Raw genomic sequence first — 18,939 nt, 5'->3', positions numbered from 1 at the left:
GTTGTAGGAAAATCCTATAGATCAGGACCCTAAGCGTCTCTCAGGCCTCAGATCCACAGTCAGCCTGTGGCAAGGATGCAGCACACTTTTTTCCATAGAAATATTAAAAGTCAGGATCTTCGTGAAAGGGCATGAGATGGCCTAGCCGGATTCTCAGCTGTCTCAGCAAATTGGTTATTTCCATAGATTTGATAAGCTTTAAAAAAATGAGTAAACAGGATCACAACGTGCAAGCTCATTCTCACACTTTGTGATCAATCTGGAGACTGGAACAAGTATTCCCACAAACCTTTGAAAGGCATATATGCTCTTGTTTTCAAAAAGAGTTGTCTGCTTTTTGGGAGCCTTTCCTCCCTGATGTTGTAGCCCAGTGTGTTGCACCGGTTCTTCCTACAGCTGAGGCACATTCCTTTGTTGAAAGTGTTGATGTCGTTGCACCAGTATGCTGTGCTTTGCTTGTCCTTGTGAAGCAGAGAGTCGATAAACAAATGAACTGACCTCTCATGGGCACATTTCACAGTTTGAGCGATGCCTGAAAAAATGCAAACAACAAAATTTTGCATACTCTTGTTCCTCTTTACCATTTCAGCTGCAGAGGAGTACAGTAACCAACTATAAGCGTATGAGACAGCAGTCCCATTCTGAATGGTTAAACACTGTTGTCTTGTGGATGCTTATGTAGTCCCTATCAGAGTGACAAACTCATGTTTACTTGAGTTTTGCTTGCAGCTACTACTGGGGAAAAAGGAGCAAAAATGTATTAAATACAGTAAAAAATTTTAAGTACATAGATCTGCTTTTACAAGAAGTGTCTTTTTCTACCTTGAGTGTCATTAAATTACAAAACTTTATTTTTTTCTGTGTAATTTGGATATATCACAATAGACTGTTTTTTGTATGCCTTCACTAGTAAGCTTTCTAGCTGATGCTTGGTGTCATATTTGTCATGAGTTATCTACTAACAAGTAAGGTATACTTTTAGATAGCGTGATGATAGTTGAGAAATAAATTTGCAATGCAGTATGCTGAATGAACAGTACTCTCTGGGGGTTTTCAGTGAATGGTTCTGGTTGTCACTGCGCGTCAGTACCTTATCTTTTTTCAGTATGTTGCGTCAGTTTCTCTATATGTTTATGTTTAGGTACGTTGGAAATAAGCTTCTATTTATAAAACCTAGTCAGTCAGGTCCTAGAGAGAGCATCCTCTCCACAGCTGAAGGATGGGGAGTTGAGAACAGGTGAACTAAGGAGGTGAGTAGTGAAAGCCCTGTGTTTGATTTGATTTGAAATAATTAATTGCACACTAGATGAGTCTGGCTTAATTAGAATAAGTTTTCTCATTTCCTCTGCTGCTAAAACAAATACCTTTGAAATTATTCAGAAGTGGTTGACAGCAGGGTGCTCATGGCCTCATTTTCAGAAGTGCCAGGCAGCCAAATTCCTTACTAGATTCAGTAAGAACAGTTTGAACTCAATACATGCAAAAATCAAATCACCAACTTATAGAAAATAAATTTCTTTGCATATTATGGGAGATAATACTCCCATTAGATACTGTTTAAGACCGTAGAGATATGCAAAGTTTCCCAGAGATGCTGTCAGTGTAACTGCAATGCTGCTTCCCGTTTTGTGCCATCGGTTCTTACCAGTGATTCCGTATTGTGCAATGTGGTTATACACATGTAAGATGTGACAGCCAGGCTGGAAGGTGCCTCCGTTGGGATAAAAGTCGAAATGAGCCACAGGCTGCTTGATGCCAACACTGAGGCCCATGTGCTGTTTAGTGAATGTATGAATTGCATCTACAAAGTTTGCATCATCTGGAGATAAACGATCTGTTGATGACATTCCTTCAAACAAGGGACCAGCAGGGTCAAGGCCTGCAATAAATGCAAATAATCCAGTTGTGATACAGTGCAAGTGGGCTGGTTTTTAACTGTCATGAGAAAAGTCTGTGATAAATATTTAAAAACAGACAGCACTGGTACTGTACAAGGTCTTTCACTGATAGAAACAATGCTGGGAACGCTTGTCCTGCAGAGGATACGTGGTTACACCGAAAGGTAAAGTAAACACAGGCACTGTAATAAACAGTAAGTGCTACATACACGAGGTCACAGGCCCGGAGATAGATGTCTTTGTTACAGACAAACCATGCTCACTACTGCTTTTTCACTTGAGGGATGTTTGCTTAATTTGTTCTTTCGTACTCTAGAGGTCATGCATTTCAGAGGCCCATTTGAAGACACCAGTCCCTCAACAAGGTTGACTTTTAGCCCACATTGGGGACCTGAAATTTTATAAAGCTTCACATAGTGCTTAAAGAGCTATATGTCTGCTAGATGTTGTTTATAATAATTTTTCATCTTTAGAAGTCTTTAAGGCAAAGTATTACGGTATTCAGAAAAATTCCACTTACGGAGTCTTGCTGATTTTTATTTTGTTAGATATTTTTGTATGGTGTTCTTTTTGGTTTGGAACCGATTTATGGAAAAGGACTGCCTGTATAGTTTAAAGCTGCCTTTGGTTTTGAGGACAAGCTTCTAAATTTGGGATACTTCAGCTGGTACTATGGACTAACATAGTTGCATAGATGTAACTGGACAGGACCAATAACACAGGCTACAGTAGGGATGTCGCCTTGAAGGCATACATTTCCTTTTATTTCTAAATCTAGTCTCTAAACTGATGGGATGAAACTTCTAAACTGTGGCAAATATTGCTATTCAACAGTTAAATATTGATATGACAGTGATATGCCAAGTATCTATGTAATGTAAATCAGTTGACTGTTGCATTTCTTAAAGTTATAAGTCTTTTACCTGTAATTCTTCCAATCTTGTTCGTACCACTGATATAACTTCCAGCAAATCCTGAAACGTGAGCTCCTAGGCTGTACCCAATTAGATGAACGTTGCTTCTGGAAAACTGAATGGATTCCTAGAAAATAGCAGCAGCTTGATTTAGGTGGAGAAAATGTGAAAAGTAAACAGTGAAATACTTACTAGAAGCTAAGAATGCCATGAATTACAACACAAGAAGTTTGTATGTTGATGGTGGAGGTCAGATGAGGTGCATGCATCATGCACTTAATTTCTTCACTGGCTGAATGTTATTCCTTGCCTCCTTTTCATGCAGCAGGAAGATGCCACATGTTCGGGCACTGCTACTTATGTGCTGTGCTCAGGAAAACCATCAACATGGGTAGTAGCGTTTTTGTTGCAAGTGATGCAAATGTGCACTGCCTTTTGTCTGCAGCATTTGATTTTCCTATGACTATAAACCAGATAACTGTCCTTTAACTTCAGTGTAAAACAACCCCTTATAGAAAATACCTTCTTCTTTTTTTTTTTTTTTTTTTTTTCCTGAGATACTAGCACAAGCCAAATTAGAAACCAAAGTACCAAACCCTTGAGAAGACGTGCTAAGTGATATGGCAACGACATTTCTTGGACTGATTTGTACAAAACTGAGTATCTGATCTGAAACAAACCTACTGAAGCAGAATGGGCCTCAGGCCCTTCTTTCTGCCTAATCAATGCTATCTAAAACTTCAGCATTTCACCTGAGCTCCAAGGCTCAGTTTTTCTCACTTGTAAAGAAAAACGTGGCATATTTTTCTTGCAGACAAGGCAAACCTCTGTTTTAATTTCCTTATGGATGCTTGTCCCAGTGGAGAGGTTTTGCAGTCTTAGTACCTGTCTCTTGTGAAGGTGAGGTGAAACTTGGCAATATTCTTTTGAAAGAGGCAGCTCTTAGAAATCGCAAGACCTGACTGATTTTCTTAGCAGGTGTTACTGAGATGGATGCTATTGAGATTGTTACTGGTCATGGCTTATTAATTCTTGGACTAAGAGCACAAAATTTTACTTTATTTTTGTTCTTTATTAACACGTTGCACACCACTGTAGTTTCTGTTACACCCACTGCGGATATTTCAAATACTCACCTGCCTGTAAGCTGACAGAAGCATAGCAGAAGGACACTTATGGGTGTTGGAATGAAGGGGGTTTTAACTGTCAAACTCAGGAGGGGTGCTTCTCAAGAGAAGGAAGGTTTACTGCTTGAACATGCTCAATTGAATGCTGTGAAAATTTATGGTATATTTAAATCCTGGAACCTATTATGGTATGAGAGAAGCTACCTACTAATGCTGGAGCAGGGAGTAATTTACTCAAGCCTTAGTTTGTTTGCTGACACTGGAGAAATCACAGACTGTCTTTATTGTTGACAATGTGGTGTGTCCTCCTGGGAACCGAACAAAGTCCCCCATTTGATTCATTCAATAATTAAACAGCTTCAAAATATGCCTTTAGGCTCTAGCAACTTAAACTACATTTGACCAAGAGCTAAGGTTTCTTGTAATGTCACAGTGAAAAATGGTGACTCTCACTCTTCTGCCTTCTCTGTTGTGCCTGTTGTCCCTAACTGGGCATGGTATCTGACAACTTCCAGCCTTGTAATTCCTGTTGAAAGCAGCTTAGCCCTTAAATGATATTTGCTACAAGTCTTTCAGCTTTGCAGTGTATTTCCCTTCCACCTTAGGCCTCCCTGTATTTGAATGAATGTATTAAATAATTAATTGTGAGATACAGAAGTATAATTTCATTTCAAATTAGGTAGCTGAAATTAGTACTAGAGAGAGATGAAATAAGAGCTTCTTAGGGTGCCTGGTTTGTATGAGTGATTCTCATTCTGGTGTTTGCTTTCTGCCTTTTCTTAAATAGTGCTGGAGACCAGTGATCCCTTAAAGACTTGTCTGCAGCAGTTTCAATCCAGCCACGGCCACTGCTCCCGATGTAGCAGGAGTTTTGATAAGTAGTCACTACATGGCTCTGTACTCACTACTATCTCCATGTCATCTGCTTTGTGAGGCATGGCTGTCCCCTGAAAAGGTCTCCCTTTACATTCTGGATCTCTAAGCCATTATTTTAGAATAATCTTTGTGGAACTGAGGCAAAAATCAGACACAATATCATACTTGAGTTCTGCATTAAAACCAGACATTAAGCACAAACAACGTAAACCCATTTTACTGAAGTAACCATTTGCAAATTATAATGTGTGCCTGCTTTCAGAGTGTGGGACTTGCCAGCTGCCTGCACACATGCTAATTGAAAAGCTAAAGGAGCATGAAGAGTATCTCACCTCTCAAGATATATCAAAATACTTCAATAAACAAGACTACTTGCTTTTTTCTCTTGCATGATGAAAGTTTTATGAAGTAATATGGAAGTTTATGGAACAAAAATTTGCAATGTATTAGAGAAACATAACTGATTGAAATGAACAGCATTAACCAGTACAGTATTTCAGAAAAATAGGTCTTTTCCAGAGAAATGTGTCAATCTGGAGGCTCTTACCTCCAGCCATTCCAGGAAGTCTGCTATCTCCTGTCCAATGTAGCGTGTATTCTGTACAGCAATGGGATAGTGCTGGTGAGCAAATGTAATCCAGTCTGCAATGATCACGTTAATTTGTTTGTGTTGAGACTTCAGAGCTGCTGCCATTTTCCAAATCCAACCTTCTAATATCCCATCCACCTGTTTGTTTTGTTTTTTATTAAAAAAAAAAAGAAAAAATTCTTAAGGGAAAGCAGTCTCTGCCCAATATTTCTTATGAAAAGCTCAAGGAAACAAAAAACATAATATAAACAAAGAGAGCTTAATGCTGGTAACTAGATTCTCAGCTTCAGTGCTGAGAAACTTTGGGTTTTGATGGACAAAAAATTAAGAATCAATACAAGAACTGTATAATAACTTATGTCTTGTAATATGAACTCTTATCAGTGAAATTATGTCCCTAAGTATTTTCACTTAGCATGAGGTAATTGGTATTACTGATTAAAAAGGAAGACAGAAATGCCTGGAAAATTTCTGATTTCATTCAAGAGCAGCTGTCCCTGTAAATCTAAGCCAAAAGGGTTGGAGAGGGAGGGAAGCTGGAGGATTGCAGACCAGTGGGCATTTACCTTCTACAGCCATTTCATTTGGAGATATTATTTTTTGAGTAATTCTTTTTTTTGAGGACCTGATCACCATTTCCTTACTAGCATCGAAGGACCTGGTCACCATTTCCTTACTAGTATCAAAGACTGCTTCTGATTTGATGGGCCAGAATTATTATTTAATCTATCGGATCTAATTGTAACTCTAGTTGCATGTATTTCCTCAATTGATAGAACATCCGTATCTCTTCTGGCTTTCTGACAGAATTTTGAGTTTCAGTTCTGTGTTTTCATATATATTCCTCTAAGAGCCCAACACCTCTGCAAATTAATCTAATGATAAACTTCAATGGCAGCAAATTCAGGTCCATTGTTTGTCTTTGAGGAGGGTATAGGTTTTAAAAACATTATTATTTGGGCGGCCTGGCTAAAGTACTGTAGGGTAATATTTCATCCAAAGTCAGCTCTGCTGTTACTTGTTAGAGAGTTTTATGTGCCTGGGGTGTTGTTCAAAGTTTCTCTGTGTATTTGCAGATGTGCAGGAATGATCCTTTATGCCACCCATATGTGATGACATTGGTTGTATGAGAATCGAGGATCTGTTAAAATGACGTTAGTTCTTTTCCTGCCTTTTCTCTTGTTTCTTTTTCAACTGCGAAGCTGATCAAAAGTCACTCTGAGTACTGCTCTGCTTTTGAGAAAGGTTTTCATGGTGGATTAATTTTTTTTTTTTTACAGTTTAACTGGAAGCAGTTCAGTGGTAATTCATTAACATTGAAGGCTTCATTTTCAGCTGAAGGGGCTTATAGAGAAGTTCTCTTTAAAGGTGTGTCTGTGAGAAAGATGTGGGGAGATTTTGTGCACTTCTTTTCAATGAGTCTGTAAATATCTGGCAGTGAACATAGCGGAGAAATGAAACTGGGATTCAGTCCTCCAGAGGCATAGCACATTCATTCAGCTACTTGTTCAAACTCTGCTGGCTTTCAACCAGGACTGAATCTAATCCTTGGCATGGGACTCCCATATGAAAAATTGCTTGTCGACTCTTTCTTCAGAATCTCAGTGGGGAATATCCACAATATAGCCATGATTGCTACCAGGGAAATCCACCATCTTTCTAATCACAACCCTTCTTCTGAAGTTACTTTTGGCACTAGCATAATGAGAAGGAAAGTATATCAAACAAGATGTAGTTTGCATTAAAAATAAAATGTGAGTTCATACCGACCAGCCATGGACTATCATCACCAGAGGAAGAGAGGCATTGAAACTGCATTTGTCAAGAGTCTCCAACTGATTAAAAAAAATCTGACAGCTTTCTTCAGTTGTATCTGTATAGAGTCGAAATTTGGTTTCTAAATTTTGCTGATCTTTCTTTGTTCTAGTGTGCTGACTCTGTGGTCCCAGTGCCTCTGAAATGAAATTCATAACAACAGTCATAATAGGATGGAATCTAAAACCTGAAGAAGCTACCAGTGAAATACAGATTATAAGACAAAGTAAACTACTGAGACTGAAACTCTAGCTCTGTGTAATTGCTTCCTAAACTGTACATTTTGTCTCAAGAAAGTGATCTCTTTCCAAGTTTGAGATGGTCTAGATGTGCCTCTGAGTCCATCTGTTTGAACAATAGCAATTACACAGAAAATACTGATCTTATTGCGAGAGGCCCTTATAGAATGCATAACTATTTTAAAAACACGGCAGATGTGTTGTGACATTACAATGTTGGTGTGTGCACAGGCAAGCACATTCATAGGCTATTAACTCTGCAGGGCATATTTTACTAATGTGCATTTGCTAGTAATTGCTGAGCAAGCATCATTACACTGAAATAACCATTTTATTTGGGGTTATAACTCTGCTTAGAGATTTAGGTGGCTGCTTAAAACTATTAGACCACATTATAAATGGTTCTTGTTCTCTAAAAAGGCAAGATGAGATGTCTTTATTCTAGGTGTAATATTTTTGGTGGTTTCGTTTTTAGATAAAATAGTTTGGTACATATAGGACAGCATTTTCAGAAATGTCTGTTCATTACCTGGCATGGTGTCTGCATTTAAGCAAGTGGGGGCAGGGTGATCTGTGGTCTTATCAACATTATGAGCTTAGAAGGAGAAACATCACTATAGAGAAATTGCTGAAAAATGAAGTAAAATAGAGCAGAAACTTAAAGAAAGCACATTGTGACATACAAGTCTGGTGTTTCTTTCTAATGAGACTCCAGACTTTATTTTATTTATCTGAAGATAATCCTTATGGTAAAATTTTACTTAAACTAGAAAAAATGGGAATTAGTAGAAGAAAAGTTAGGGTGTGATAAACTAGACAAATGAGAGGCTACAGTTCTTTGTGTTGGAAAGGAAATCTTGAGAGTGGAGACAGTTTACTAATGGAGTTCTTTGGGGACTGTTTTTATGGCTAATCTTGTTTTAATATTTTCATTAAAGAAGCAGGCAAGAAAGGTACAAAATTTGGGAGGCATTTGCTAATACTGAGGAGACCAATATGTCAAACACAGAGCTAGATGAGCTTGAAAATACAGCAACAGAAACAGGTAGAAATCTCATACTATGAAGTGCAAGGTCATACGGTTGGTACCAATTTCTCTGTAAATGGGGGACATGAATTGGAAGTGACACAAGAGTGAAAAGACTTGACCTGTTGTAATCAATAACAAAACTGAGTCACTGCTATGTGCTGGCTATGAGAAAGGAAAATATAATTGAAAATGCATCAAGGAAGATGTTTTTTGGTAGGAAGAGAGAATGTTAGTGCCAATAAGCTAAGGTACTTACTAACCACGTACAGAACAGTGTGCATAGCTCTTATTACCAAGTTTAGGTGATACCAATTCAAGCTGCAACAGCTGCTCAGCAGCACCATTAAAAGGTCAGGGAGGAGGCTTTTGTTTTAAATAGACCCAAGAAATCCTGAAATATTATTGGAGGTGAAAATTAAGTATTTTATTCACTGAGAAAGTAGTTAAATTATCTGTAACAGAACTCACATCAATTAAATTTTAGTTCTTATATTTTTCTCGCATAAAAGTTCCTTAATATAACATTAATATTAGAAACTTTGTATTTTATCTTCCAAGTCAGCATTTTTCTTTGTATGTCACAACTCTTATGTCTGTAGATGTTTTCAGAAAACATCTAAATTCATAGAATATTCATTTCTGTATTATGTCTCCAAGTGTATCCTGAAGTTCTATGACATTGCTGTGTTGGTAAGGTTTTGATAATTTACAAGGTACTTCTGATACATTTACAGTTGAACCTTTATCCTGCAAGCATATTTAGTGATGGGAAATTCCCATATTTATGTATTTGCAGTAGTAGCATCTTATAATGCACAGTACAAAGAACCCTGATGTGAAAGCATGATGGTTTTAGATAAGACTTTTTTTGCTATATGTCAGTCTTGTTACAAACTTTATGGAAAGTTTTATTTTAGAATCACTGAATCACAGAATGGTTTGGGTTGGAAGGGACCTTAAAGATCATTGAGTTCCAGCCCCTGCCATGGGCAGGGACACCTCCCACCAGCCCAGGTTGCTCAAAGCCTCATCCAGCCTGGCCTTGAACCCCTCCAGGGATGGGGCATCCACAGCTTCTCTGGGAAACCTGCTCCAGTGCCTCACCACTGTCACAGGAAAAAATTTCTTCCTCCTGTCTAACCTAAATCTCCCCTCTTTCAGTTTAAAACTGTTACCCCTCATCCTATCCCTACACTCTCTGGTCAAGAGTGCCTCCCCATCTCTCCTGTAGCCCCCTTTCAGCACTGGAAGCTGCTCTAAGGTCTCCCCGGAGCCTTCTCTTCTCCAGGCTGAACAACCCCAACTCTCTCAGCCTGTCCTTGTACGGGAGGTGCTCCAGCCCTCTGACCATCTTCATGGCCCTCATCTGGACCAGCTCCAACAGATCAATTTTAGTATAATGATAAGACGTGATGCAAACAACATATTTAATTTAAGTGAATGGCAATTCTGGCAAGAAAACTCCCAAACTGAACTGCACTTGGTGTACACAGTTTTCTATTTGTTGCTAATTATTGTACATTCCAGGTAACTCCAGGCAATGTTATGTCTTATAGCTAGGAAACATTATTGTAGAAAGTTGTTCGGCCTTTTACAAGAGCTGGAATTTAAAAAGCTTCAAAGTTAGTGAAGGTTTAGTTGTCAAAATTCTTAGCTTCAGTGTCTCACATTTTTCTTTAATGGCTCTTTTAACTGTAATAGCTAGCTAGGACTAAGGCTGATCATTTCTCTGTCTACTTAAGAGCATTTCTCTTGGGGTTTTTTGCTGGGAGAGGACTCAGTTTCTGAAGAAAGTAGTATTAGAAGAAAGTGAATATAGATAAAGAACTGAAAATTGGAAAGAGTTTTAGTGATGTTTTTTATTCCTAACCTCTGTTTTATTCAGGTTTTGGTGAGTAGTCTCTACACAAAGATAAGCATTGTGTTTTATTTTTAGCACAAAAAGGGAAAAAAAAACAAAAGGAACTTGCTGCTGTTCCATTGTACACATCCTTTCTTTGTTTTATGCCTTGTTTTCATTTTCTTTTCACTCTCTCAGTGTTTGTGCAAGGCAAAGCCACTTTGTCACTCTCTGTATTGCTTGTACATACTGCAGAAAACAAGTCTAATAACTGTTTTCTTTATACATCGACTGTGAAAGTGCTTGTGGTGCTTTAATGGGTGAGCTTTTGGCTTGCCAGTAAGTCTGAGAGGGGAAACTAATAGTACAGTTTGAAATTCTTCATGGCTGTCAAAAGTTAGAAGTTCTAACAGAATCTGTTGTATAATAAGACAAAGAACTGCTTCAATCCGTTAATCCATGCAATGACTTGGAGAAGAAAATAGAGTCTGAAGAGCTTGGCTTCTGCAACAGACTCTTGCTAAAAATGTCATACCAGTGACTCAGTGGCATAATTGAAGGGAACTGTAAAGTTTCATAGGTCAGTTTACAAAAACAACAAAACAAAACTGCTAAAAATTTTCCTGTGCTAGGTGCAGCTAAGAGTGCCAAGTTCTTTCCAAAACTCCAAAGAGTTCATCTAGAGAAAATTAGCCCTTACCCAGGTGAGTGAGCTGCTGGTTTAATTTCCTTTTGCTCTGAAGATCCTACTCTAATTCTTTCAGCAGTGCAGCACGGCCACACTGATTCATGTGCTATAATAAATTACCTTCACGCAGAGCAGCGTTGTGAGCAAGAAATGTTGTGACTTCTTGATACCCCAGAGGAGATTCAGCCCTTTACCTTTCCTTACTTTGTGTTAATGATGTTTCTATGAGGTGCAGTAAAGACTGAAGAAGACTGGAGGCTAGGTTTGGAAATACCACTTCACTGTAATATAGCAAAGGTTCTTGTAAAATATTTTGGGGTTAGTTTTGTCAGACAAACCAAAACACTTTTAGATTTGACCTGAGATAATAATGTTTTCTTACTGAAAAGTAAAACCAAAAGAGTGATTCCCAGTTGAACAAAATGAAACTTTGTTTTAACTGGGATTTAAGAAAGAAAAGACTCCTACCTACCTGATAGTAGGTCTAGTAGCCATCTGAATGCAATGCACATTGGGATGTGCAAGGGAAGAATTCAGTTGTTGTTTCTCACTATTAGCATTTAATTATTATTCACATTATTCGTATTTATTGCTTTAGGTGATGCCCATCCTGCTTCTAATAATACGAGCTCCGAACTAAGATGAAAGGAGCGTATGAAGAATAGTGAGAAATCTAGTCAATATGAAGAATTTTTTTTTCCATGAGAAGAGGTCTTGCAAATAGTAATAATAATGATAATTCCATATTTTGAACTTGATTATTTGAACTAAATCTTCTATTTACCTGTAGAAGCAGGTTAATCCAGGAGATTGACTTGGATGGAATCACCCCTAAAGATGAGAAGGCATACTTTTTTTTTTTTTTTTTACTATGGAATTTTTGGAGTATCTTCTGAAATTTCCAGACATGATAGTAATGCTTTAAGACTTGTAAATTAAAACTCCACTGGAAACTAGACAAAGGTCTGGACACCGGCCAGGATTTGAAACCATGAAATATCATATGCTTTTTTGGGGGAGAGATCTAGAATCTAAATATATTTATTCTATACCATGTGTGATTTGGCATAAAAGTACAACTACAAAATATCTTCTTCATACCACAAAATTTGCCTAAAGATGTGTCAGGAATGAGGACAAAATATGGTGGGACTATGTAATGTTATAACAGCAAAATTTTAATATTTGCTAAGTCATATATTTTGATTTCATCTTGTGGTACAGCATGAAAACTTTGATTAAAATTGACATTCCCAATTAAGGAAAGTAGCTTTTCTGGCTAAGAAAAATAACATTTAGCATCCTTCTTCCTGTCATGGAACTCTACAGGAAGAGTTTCTTAGTAAGGGCTCACTGAAGAGGGTTGAAGATGTTTCAATGGCACTCACATAATTCATAGGCAATTGAAAAATTAATTAAGTACACCTGAATGGAAGCTGAACTTTGGGCTGCTGGCATGCTAAGGATACTTAAAAATAATACCCATAAGCATGCATACACCCCTCACTACCTAGATACAACCTATTTTTTCTGATTGCTTTCTGACCCTTCCTGCAGTCTCCCTTCATGTTCATGGGTGGATTTGTCTGAGCTTTAATCAATCTCATGTATCTTTTGGATGGCTTTTACTGCTTTTACTCCATGGAAATGTTTCCAAAATAGTGTTTGTGTATTATAATGTTCTTTTAGTGGAACCTGCATCCAACACATTTAAGAAACAAGTGACACAACTGTTGTGGTCCCCAGAATTAGAGAATTCTGTTGTGCAACTGAGCAAAGGCTCACGTTCATGATTTTTGGGCCACAGAAAGTGGAATGTATCACAGATCCCCTCATTTCCAATACCCACAGAAAGTGGAATGTATCACAGATCCCCTCATTTCCAATCGCCAGATTTTTTTTTTATCACTTAAGAGCTAATGACATGGAAGCCTTCAGGTCTCTGTTTGACAAATAAGGGAACTTAGATCTATTCTTGCTATAAGCATAGGTGTCAGTGTTTCTGTTGGATAAGGAAAATCCTCTTCAAATGACACAAAATGACACAAAGAAATAGTATACTATTGGAACACACATGGTAAAGGACTCCTAAATCTCAAAATCCTGCAAAATTTAAGCAATAGTGTGTAAAATGTTAAATAAATGGTGTGTTTCAGTTGCTCTATGTTTACATAAGCATTTTATATCTCTTTGAGCAAAGTTTCATGTACAATAGCTGACACTAAATCAGGACTGGACTTCTGCTGTTCAACAATGCATCCAATCAAAAAGATGATGGGAATAGATTGGAAACATTAGGCTAGCATTTGTCCACTTTTATATTACTGATTTACAGCAGTATCTGGAAGCCAGGTGTGGTCTGTCCTCTGTTTTCTTGAGATTAGTAGTTAAGGTACTTGCATAAAAGCTGATTTTTGTTTCTGTCAGTTCAAGGCTTTTGGAAGCCGTTGACTAACTGTTGAAAGTTGCATCTCATGTAGTTCCTAGGTGAGAACTCTAAAACATGGCGTGTTTTTTTTTTTTTTTTGTGAAATCTTCTTTTTAGTTGCTCCAGAGTCCCAGGCAAGATAAGGCAGTCAAGACTAAGGTCTGATTTCTTGGTATATTATCATTGTGCTTAAATTTTTTTATATCCTCATGCAGTTCCTTTGTATCTTCACTCTCCTTAACTTGCTCACTGTGCCAAATGAAAAGTAGGTATCACTCACAAAAAAGTATGATAAAATAACAAACAAAGCAAGCAAAATCGATAGCAATTGGATTAAAAATTGAGGTCTCTTTAGAAAGAGACTTTTTGTAAAAAGCTTCCCTTTTTGTTCAGGTTTAAATGAATAATGGGTAAGTTTTCTCCTGTCTTGTATGCACACACTCATGCCAAAGGTAAGTCAACAAACTCACCAGGTGTGTAGTTTGTACCCAAAAAGCCCTAAAGGGAGAGGAGAGACTGTTAACTAACCGTTGTTAACCCTCTGTTGTAAAAATCTGTGAGGAGGAGAGCACATAAAACAATGCCATTCGTACTGACTGTCTTCCTTGTGTATTCCATGGCTTTCAAATCATCCAGATAATGCTGCTAGTGGGTGGCGTTAGTGACTCTTGGAATGGGAAGAAAGACGTGTTCAGAAAGAGGCTAATACAAGAATTAAGTGAAGCTGGTACCCTGCTTTCATTAGTGAGGCAGTGATATTGTCAGTGGAAGGGGTGCCTGTTCAAAAAGCAGCTCCTTAGTTATCAGGGATAATTCTGTCTGTCTCTGATTCTTTACCATTCAAGTGGAGAGGATACTTTTTTTTTTTCCTTTGAAAATCAGACCCATCCAATGTCTACTGAAAGTCAAACTTCTAATTCTTCCAAACACAATTAACATTGGGAAATCTGTTTTTTTTCTGGTGTCTAAATACAGCTGATCTTTCCTGAACTCACTATTGTCAGACACTGCTGTCATGCTTTGAAGCACTCTGGAAGACCCCGTGGTATGAGCTAATCCATAAAAACTCATCCCACAATTTAACAAAGGAAAGGTTGTTCTGTTGTGCTCTCCCTGGACCTCCCACGGGAGTGTTCTTTATTTACCTGGGCTATTTGCGTAAGGGGTGAGGAACCTGGAAATTTGTTTGCCGATCTGATTAGCAACTGCAATGTTAGAAGTGTCATTTTATAGTTGCTTCTATTCAGAATTAATTTCTAGGTGCAGGGAATTGGAGAAAGCAAAGAACGTAATATCTTGTTCAGTAATAGCAGAACCACAATTTTAAAAAAGTTATTAGCATGTTAGTAAGGAGTTTAGACCTAGATGATATTTCTCCCTCTCTTTTTTTTATAATTAGAATGCTTGCCAAAGGAAAAGTAATTTGAAAAAATATCCAGCATTGAATTAGTGGCGTATACAAGAAGGGTAAAATATATTCAGAGTATTCAGTACAGATCGTTAAATACAATTTGTTTGCTTGGTGGTCTTGAGAGTAGGTTGCACTCCTTTATTTCTTAAAAGTTGCTTATCAATTACTTTGATATAAACGACCTTTGTCAGTTCATTTTAAATTCTCTACTTCTGTATCTCCTGCTGCTATTTACTTGAAATTGCCTCTCTTTAAAGCATTTGGGCAGGTGGTAGAGACAGATACAAACAGTTCCAGTTCCTCAGAGTACCTTAAATGGGAGTATTTGGGGATCTGGAGAGTAACATGAGGACATCAAAACGAAAGTCTTGCTAAAAAACCTTGGAAAAGATGGTGAAACAGATTAAATATGGTCATATTTTGATTTCCCCTTGCTGTTGTGTGTCTCAACTATTCAGAGACATATCTCTGAAGTCACCTATGAATCAAATATTGCATTTGTATTTAATGGTTTCAAAAGAGGGAGAAATAAATGCAGTGTAACCTGACCTTTAAGAGACAGAAATGAGTAGGTTATCCTTTTGCTTTCCTCTAAATTATCTGTTTATTATTTACATGTGTTAGAGTATGTCTTCTTATTCTTGCTAAATCTGTGTTTCTGGTATTGGTTTTGGACACTGGGTTGCCTCAAAGTTCTCCAGAGAATCATCTCTTTTTGATTCTTGTGCCTTACTCTTTTAATCTTTCTCTTCCCTGTAAAACCTGTCTTTATTATGTAAAACTTCAAAACTTATTTTTTACATCTCCTTTATTTAGAATCAAGTCTAGAAGTGATGGTTGGAACAGAAGGCAAAGAAATAACACCCATTCTCCAAACTGTTAACTGTTCCTTTTGTCTTTTTATGTCAGGTGAAAACCTCATGGAAGAATGCTGATTCTCAAGAGCTTGGTATCTGCTTTATTGTCTGATTAAGTTAGGTAAATAACTTTTTCCTCTTTTCTATCCTTCATTGTAACATAATTTAAAGACATTAGTTAGTTCTCCCTTAAAAATGTGAGTTTAAATACAATAATCAATAAGCTTTTGAGACTGTTGCAAAGAACGGAGAAACAAGTCCACAAAGAAAGCAGCGGTGCTGCTTTGTTCAGAACTCAGCTGCTGGGTTCTGGGCTGATGCCCTGTACAGAACAATACATCCAAAATGCCCTCTCCTCCCTTGAAAAGACGGCAGAAGGAGGCACCAACCACACAACTGTTGAACAGCCTGCATTTTTTATGCAGTAACAAATATTCTGTCCTCCTAGTTTCCTTAGCTAAAGTAAAATACTTCTAAACAGGAAAGTTTAAATGCTACTTGTGCAATGCATAATTGCTAAATTGAAATTATTACCCCAATGGTTTAATCTGACGTAATGTGAATTTTATGAACAAAAATACTGGAAAATCATTACAGTTTGTCTTTCCAGGAATGCTTTGGACTAGCACATAATCTAGATCTTGTTACTATAAATTATCGTTAACAAATAATCATCTCTCCTCCATCTGTTACCTAACCAAAACTTTTATAGTTTCAAGTAAAATTCAACAGCAGGTAAGTGTTGGAAAAAATACTTTTGCCCTTCATGACAACGCTTGAAGTGTATGCATGACTAAATTTTTTTTGGACTGGGTTTCTGCCAAGGTGTTCAGATGCCTGATTTGGAGCTTGCATTTCCTTTTTCTTGATATTAAAAGCAAAAAGAAGAAATAGACACAATCTGCTGGGATGATATATATTTGTACAATGTTATCAGATAGACATAGGGGCAAATGGGAAGCTCAGTAGCTTAGGACTCTTCAGCCAGGAGACGATACTGCCAAGAGTGATGTGGATAGAGGTCTACAAAATCATGAATGGCATGGAGAAAACAGGGCAGGGATCGCTTGTATGTCTCTCCCAGTACAAGATGTAAGGATTATTTTGATAACAAAATATTTTTATAGCAAAAGTGATGAAATGGTTCTCCTTGAGACATGTAGTTAATCTGTGGAATTCCTCACTGGGCGTGATTGTGGATATTAAGCATTTATGTAAGGTGAGTTGGAAACTGGAAGTGTTTACATAAGAGAAATCCAGTGAGGATTACTAAACACGGAGACACCACCACTTACTCCAGAGATCCATGAACTGAAAATGGTTGATGACTGGGAGAGTACATGGGGGAAGTGGTATATGTGAGCTTCCCCTGCTGAGTATGCATCTGCTTTTGGCCGCTACTGCAGGTGATTGAACTAGATGGACCTTGGGTTTCATCCACTACAGCCACTCTTACGTTTGATGTAGAGCTACCTGGCATTACTGTTGGCTTAGATTTTTGCTGGTGTTTGAAACAGAGACAACCTGTGAAAAATAACAGTTTTTGTAAAAGATTTCAGTCCAAAACTTTTTCCATTCCCTCTTTATATTTAAGTTATCAGTGTTAATAATTGCTGTTGTTCAAAATTAATAATTGTCTGGAAATATTTGTTAAGTTTTAGTAATTAAAAAAATAATGTTTAAATCAGAATTGATCAGCAGCATATTTGGGCTAACCTATGTTGAAATGTTCAGGGCTTTGATTTGCAGTTTTGTTGCTGTTGAAGTTTTGGCTTTATATCTAGTTTGGGATGGAAAATGTTCTTGGGATATTACCATATTTTCCTGGTCAGCTCTAGTAAAAAGTCAAGTTGGCTATTAGCCTGGAAGAGGTGGATGAGACCTAAGCAGGGAATATAGATCAAAGAATTAAAAACTTTACATGTCCTTGCTTATAACATTGTGATTCAGAGCATTTTCTTCTATTTTATTTCTAAGGGGCCAGGAGAAAACCATTCGTACTTATGTGCATATCCCTTGGAACCATTTCCCATATACTGACAGTATCATGACAGGTGTAAATTTTGATTTAAAAAAAAAAAAGTCTTGCAAAAGATAAGACATTTTTGGGGCTGTATTTTAGGATAGCTGTGCTGGAAGTGCGTGTTCATTTTCTTCCTAAGGCCTTACTTTTTTTGCTGTGTGATCCTGCAGTGAAATCACTTGTCTGGTGCCAGCCTGCAATGTCAGAAATTTGGCATAACTTCTGGGTCACAGCATTCCGTAGGACAAGGAGAAATGAAATCTATGCAGCAACGATGTGTTTTTGAAGCTCAGGGAGGAAAAGGAAAACCAAAAATCCAAACAAATGGTGAACTTGCAAAAATGAGAAGATAGAAGCATTAGAATTTTTAGAATTTTAGCACAAGAAATTACTGAGTGAAACTCACTCGCTGGGCCGTGGGACAACCCTCCAGGGCAGGCTGCTGCATAATAGTTCTACTCCCTGGGAGGCAGAGCCAAGCTGGTAGGTGGCGGGTGCAGGCACAGGCAGGCGGGTGTGTGCACAGCCAGCCTTGTCTGTCTGCACAGGGAAATTAGGGAAGTGTAGGTTTACTTATGAATTTTTGGTACTAGCTATTCTCACAAACTCCCCTTGTGAATCTTTATACTTGGCACCATTCTGATATTCGGAAAAACACAAACACTTCTCTCAGAGTTTGCAGAAAGGCAATGGGAAATGAAGAGGTCAGTCATGCATGGAAGATGATTGAGTGTGGCAGTGGAAAGAAGAGAAGAAAAAAAAAGCGGGGGGAGAGGGGAATTTGGATGAGTTTTAGCCTCTGGACCGTAAGTAACAATTAAAAAGAGAGCACACTGCTCTCCAGCACCAGGCAGCCCATTGGTTAAATGGGGAATCTGCCTAGCTTGAGTATAATTAAACCCTAGTCTAGCAAAGTGGCCTTTGCTCAGTTCAAGGAATAGGACTAAGCATCCAAAGGTCTCAGTCTAAGAGCGGTGGCTTGGCATCTGATGCCTTCAAATTTTTTACTTTCAAGAAATCTGTGTTTTGGAGGAAATATTGGGAAAATTTTCAAGGACATGGGAGCTATGGTTTGCTGTAATCACCCTCTACTCCCTTTCTTGTTACCTTTTCTCTTGCCTCTCAGATATGGTCCTGTTTTTTTTCCATTGTGCCCTTTATTTTTTTTTTTTTAATGGGTTGTTTTGTTTTACTGGTTTGGTCT

General features: G+C 37.8%; 1 protein-coding gene across 1 annotated transcript; it reads right to left on the bottom strand.

Moving 5' to 3' along the window:
- Positions 1–289: 289 nt before the first annotated feature.
- LIPC (lipase, hepatic) lies at positions 290–7,994 on the bottom strand (the record flags this gene model as incomplete). Its single annotated transcript, XM_010073531.1, has 6 exons — positions 7,988–7,994; positions 7,171–7,358; positions 5,363–5,542; positions 2,822–2,939; positions 1,646–1,879; positions 290–532 (listed from the first exon to the last, which is right to left on the bottom strand). Coding segments are annotated over exons 1-6 (970 nt in total), but the record flags the coding sequence as incomplete, so codon positions are not given.
- Between the last annotated feature and the right edge of the window lie 10,945 nt (positions 7,995–18,939).

This window comes from Pterocles gutturalis, unplaced genomic scaffold, assembly GCF_000699245.1.
Source record: "Pterocles gutturalis isolate BGI_N339 unplaced genomic scaffold, ASM69924v1 scaffold21552, whole genome shotgun sequence".
Taxonomy (NCBI): Eukaryota; Metazoa; Chordata; class Aves; order Pterocliformes; family Pteroclidae; genus Pterocles; species Pterocles gutturalis.
This window is presented reverse-complemented; position numbering and strand designations above follow the sequence as displayed.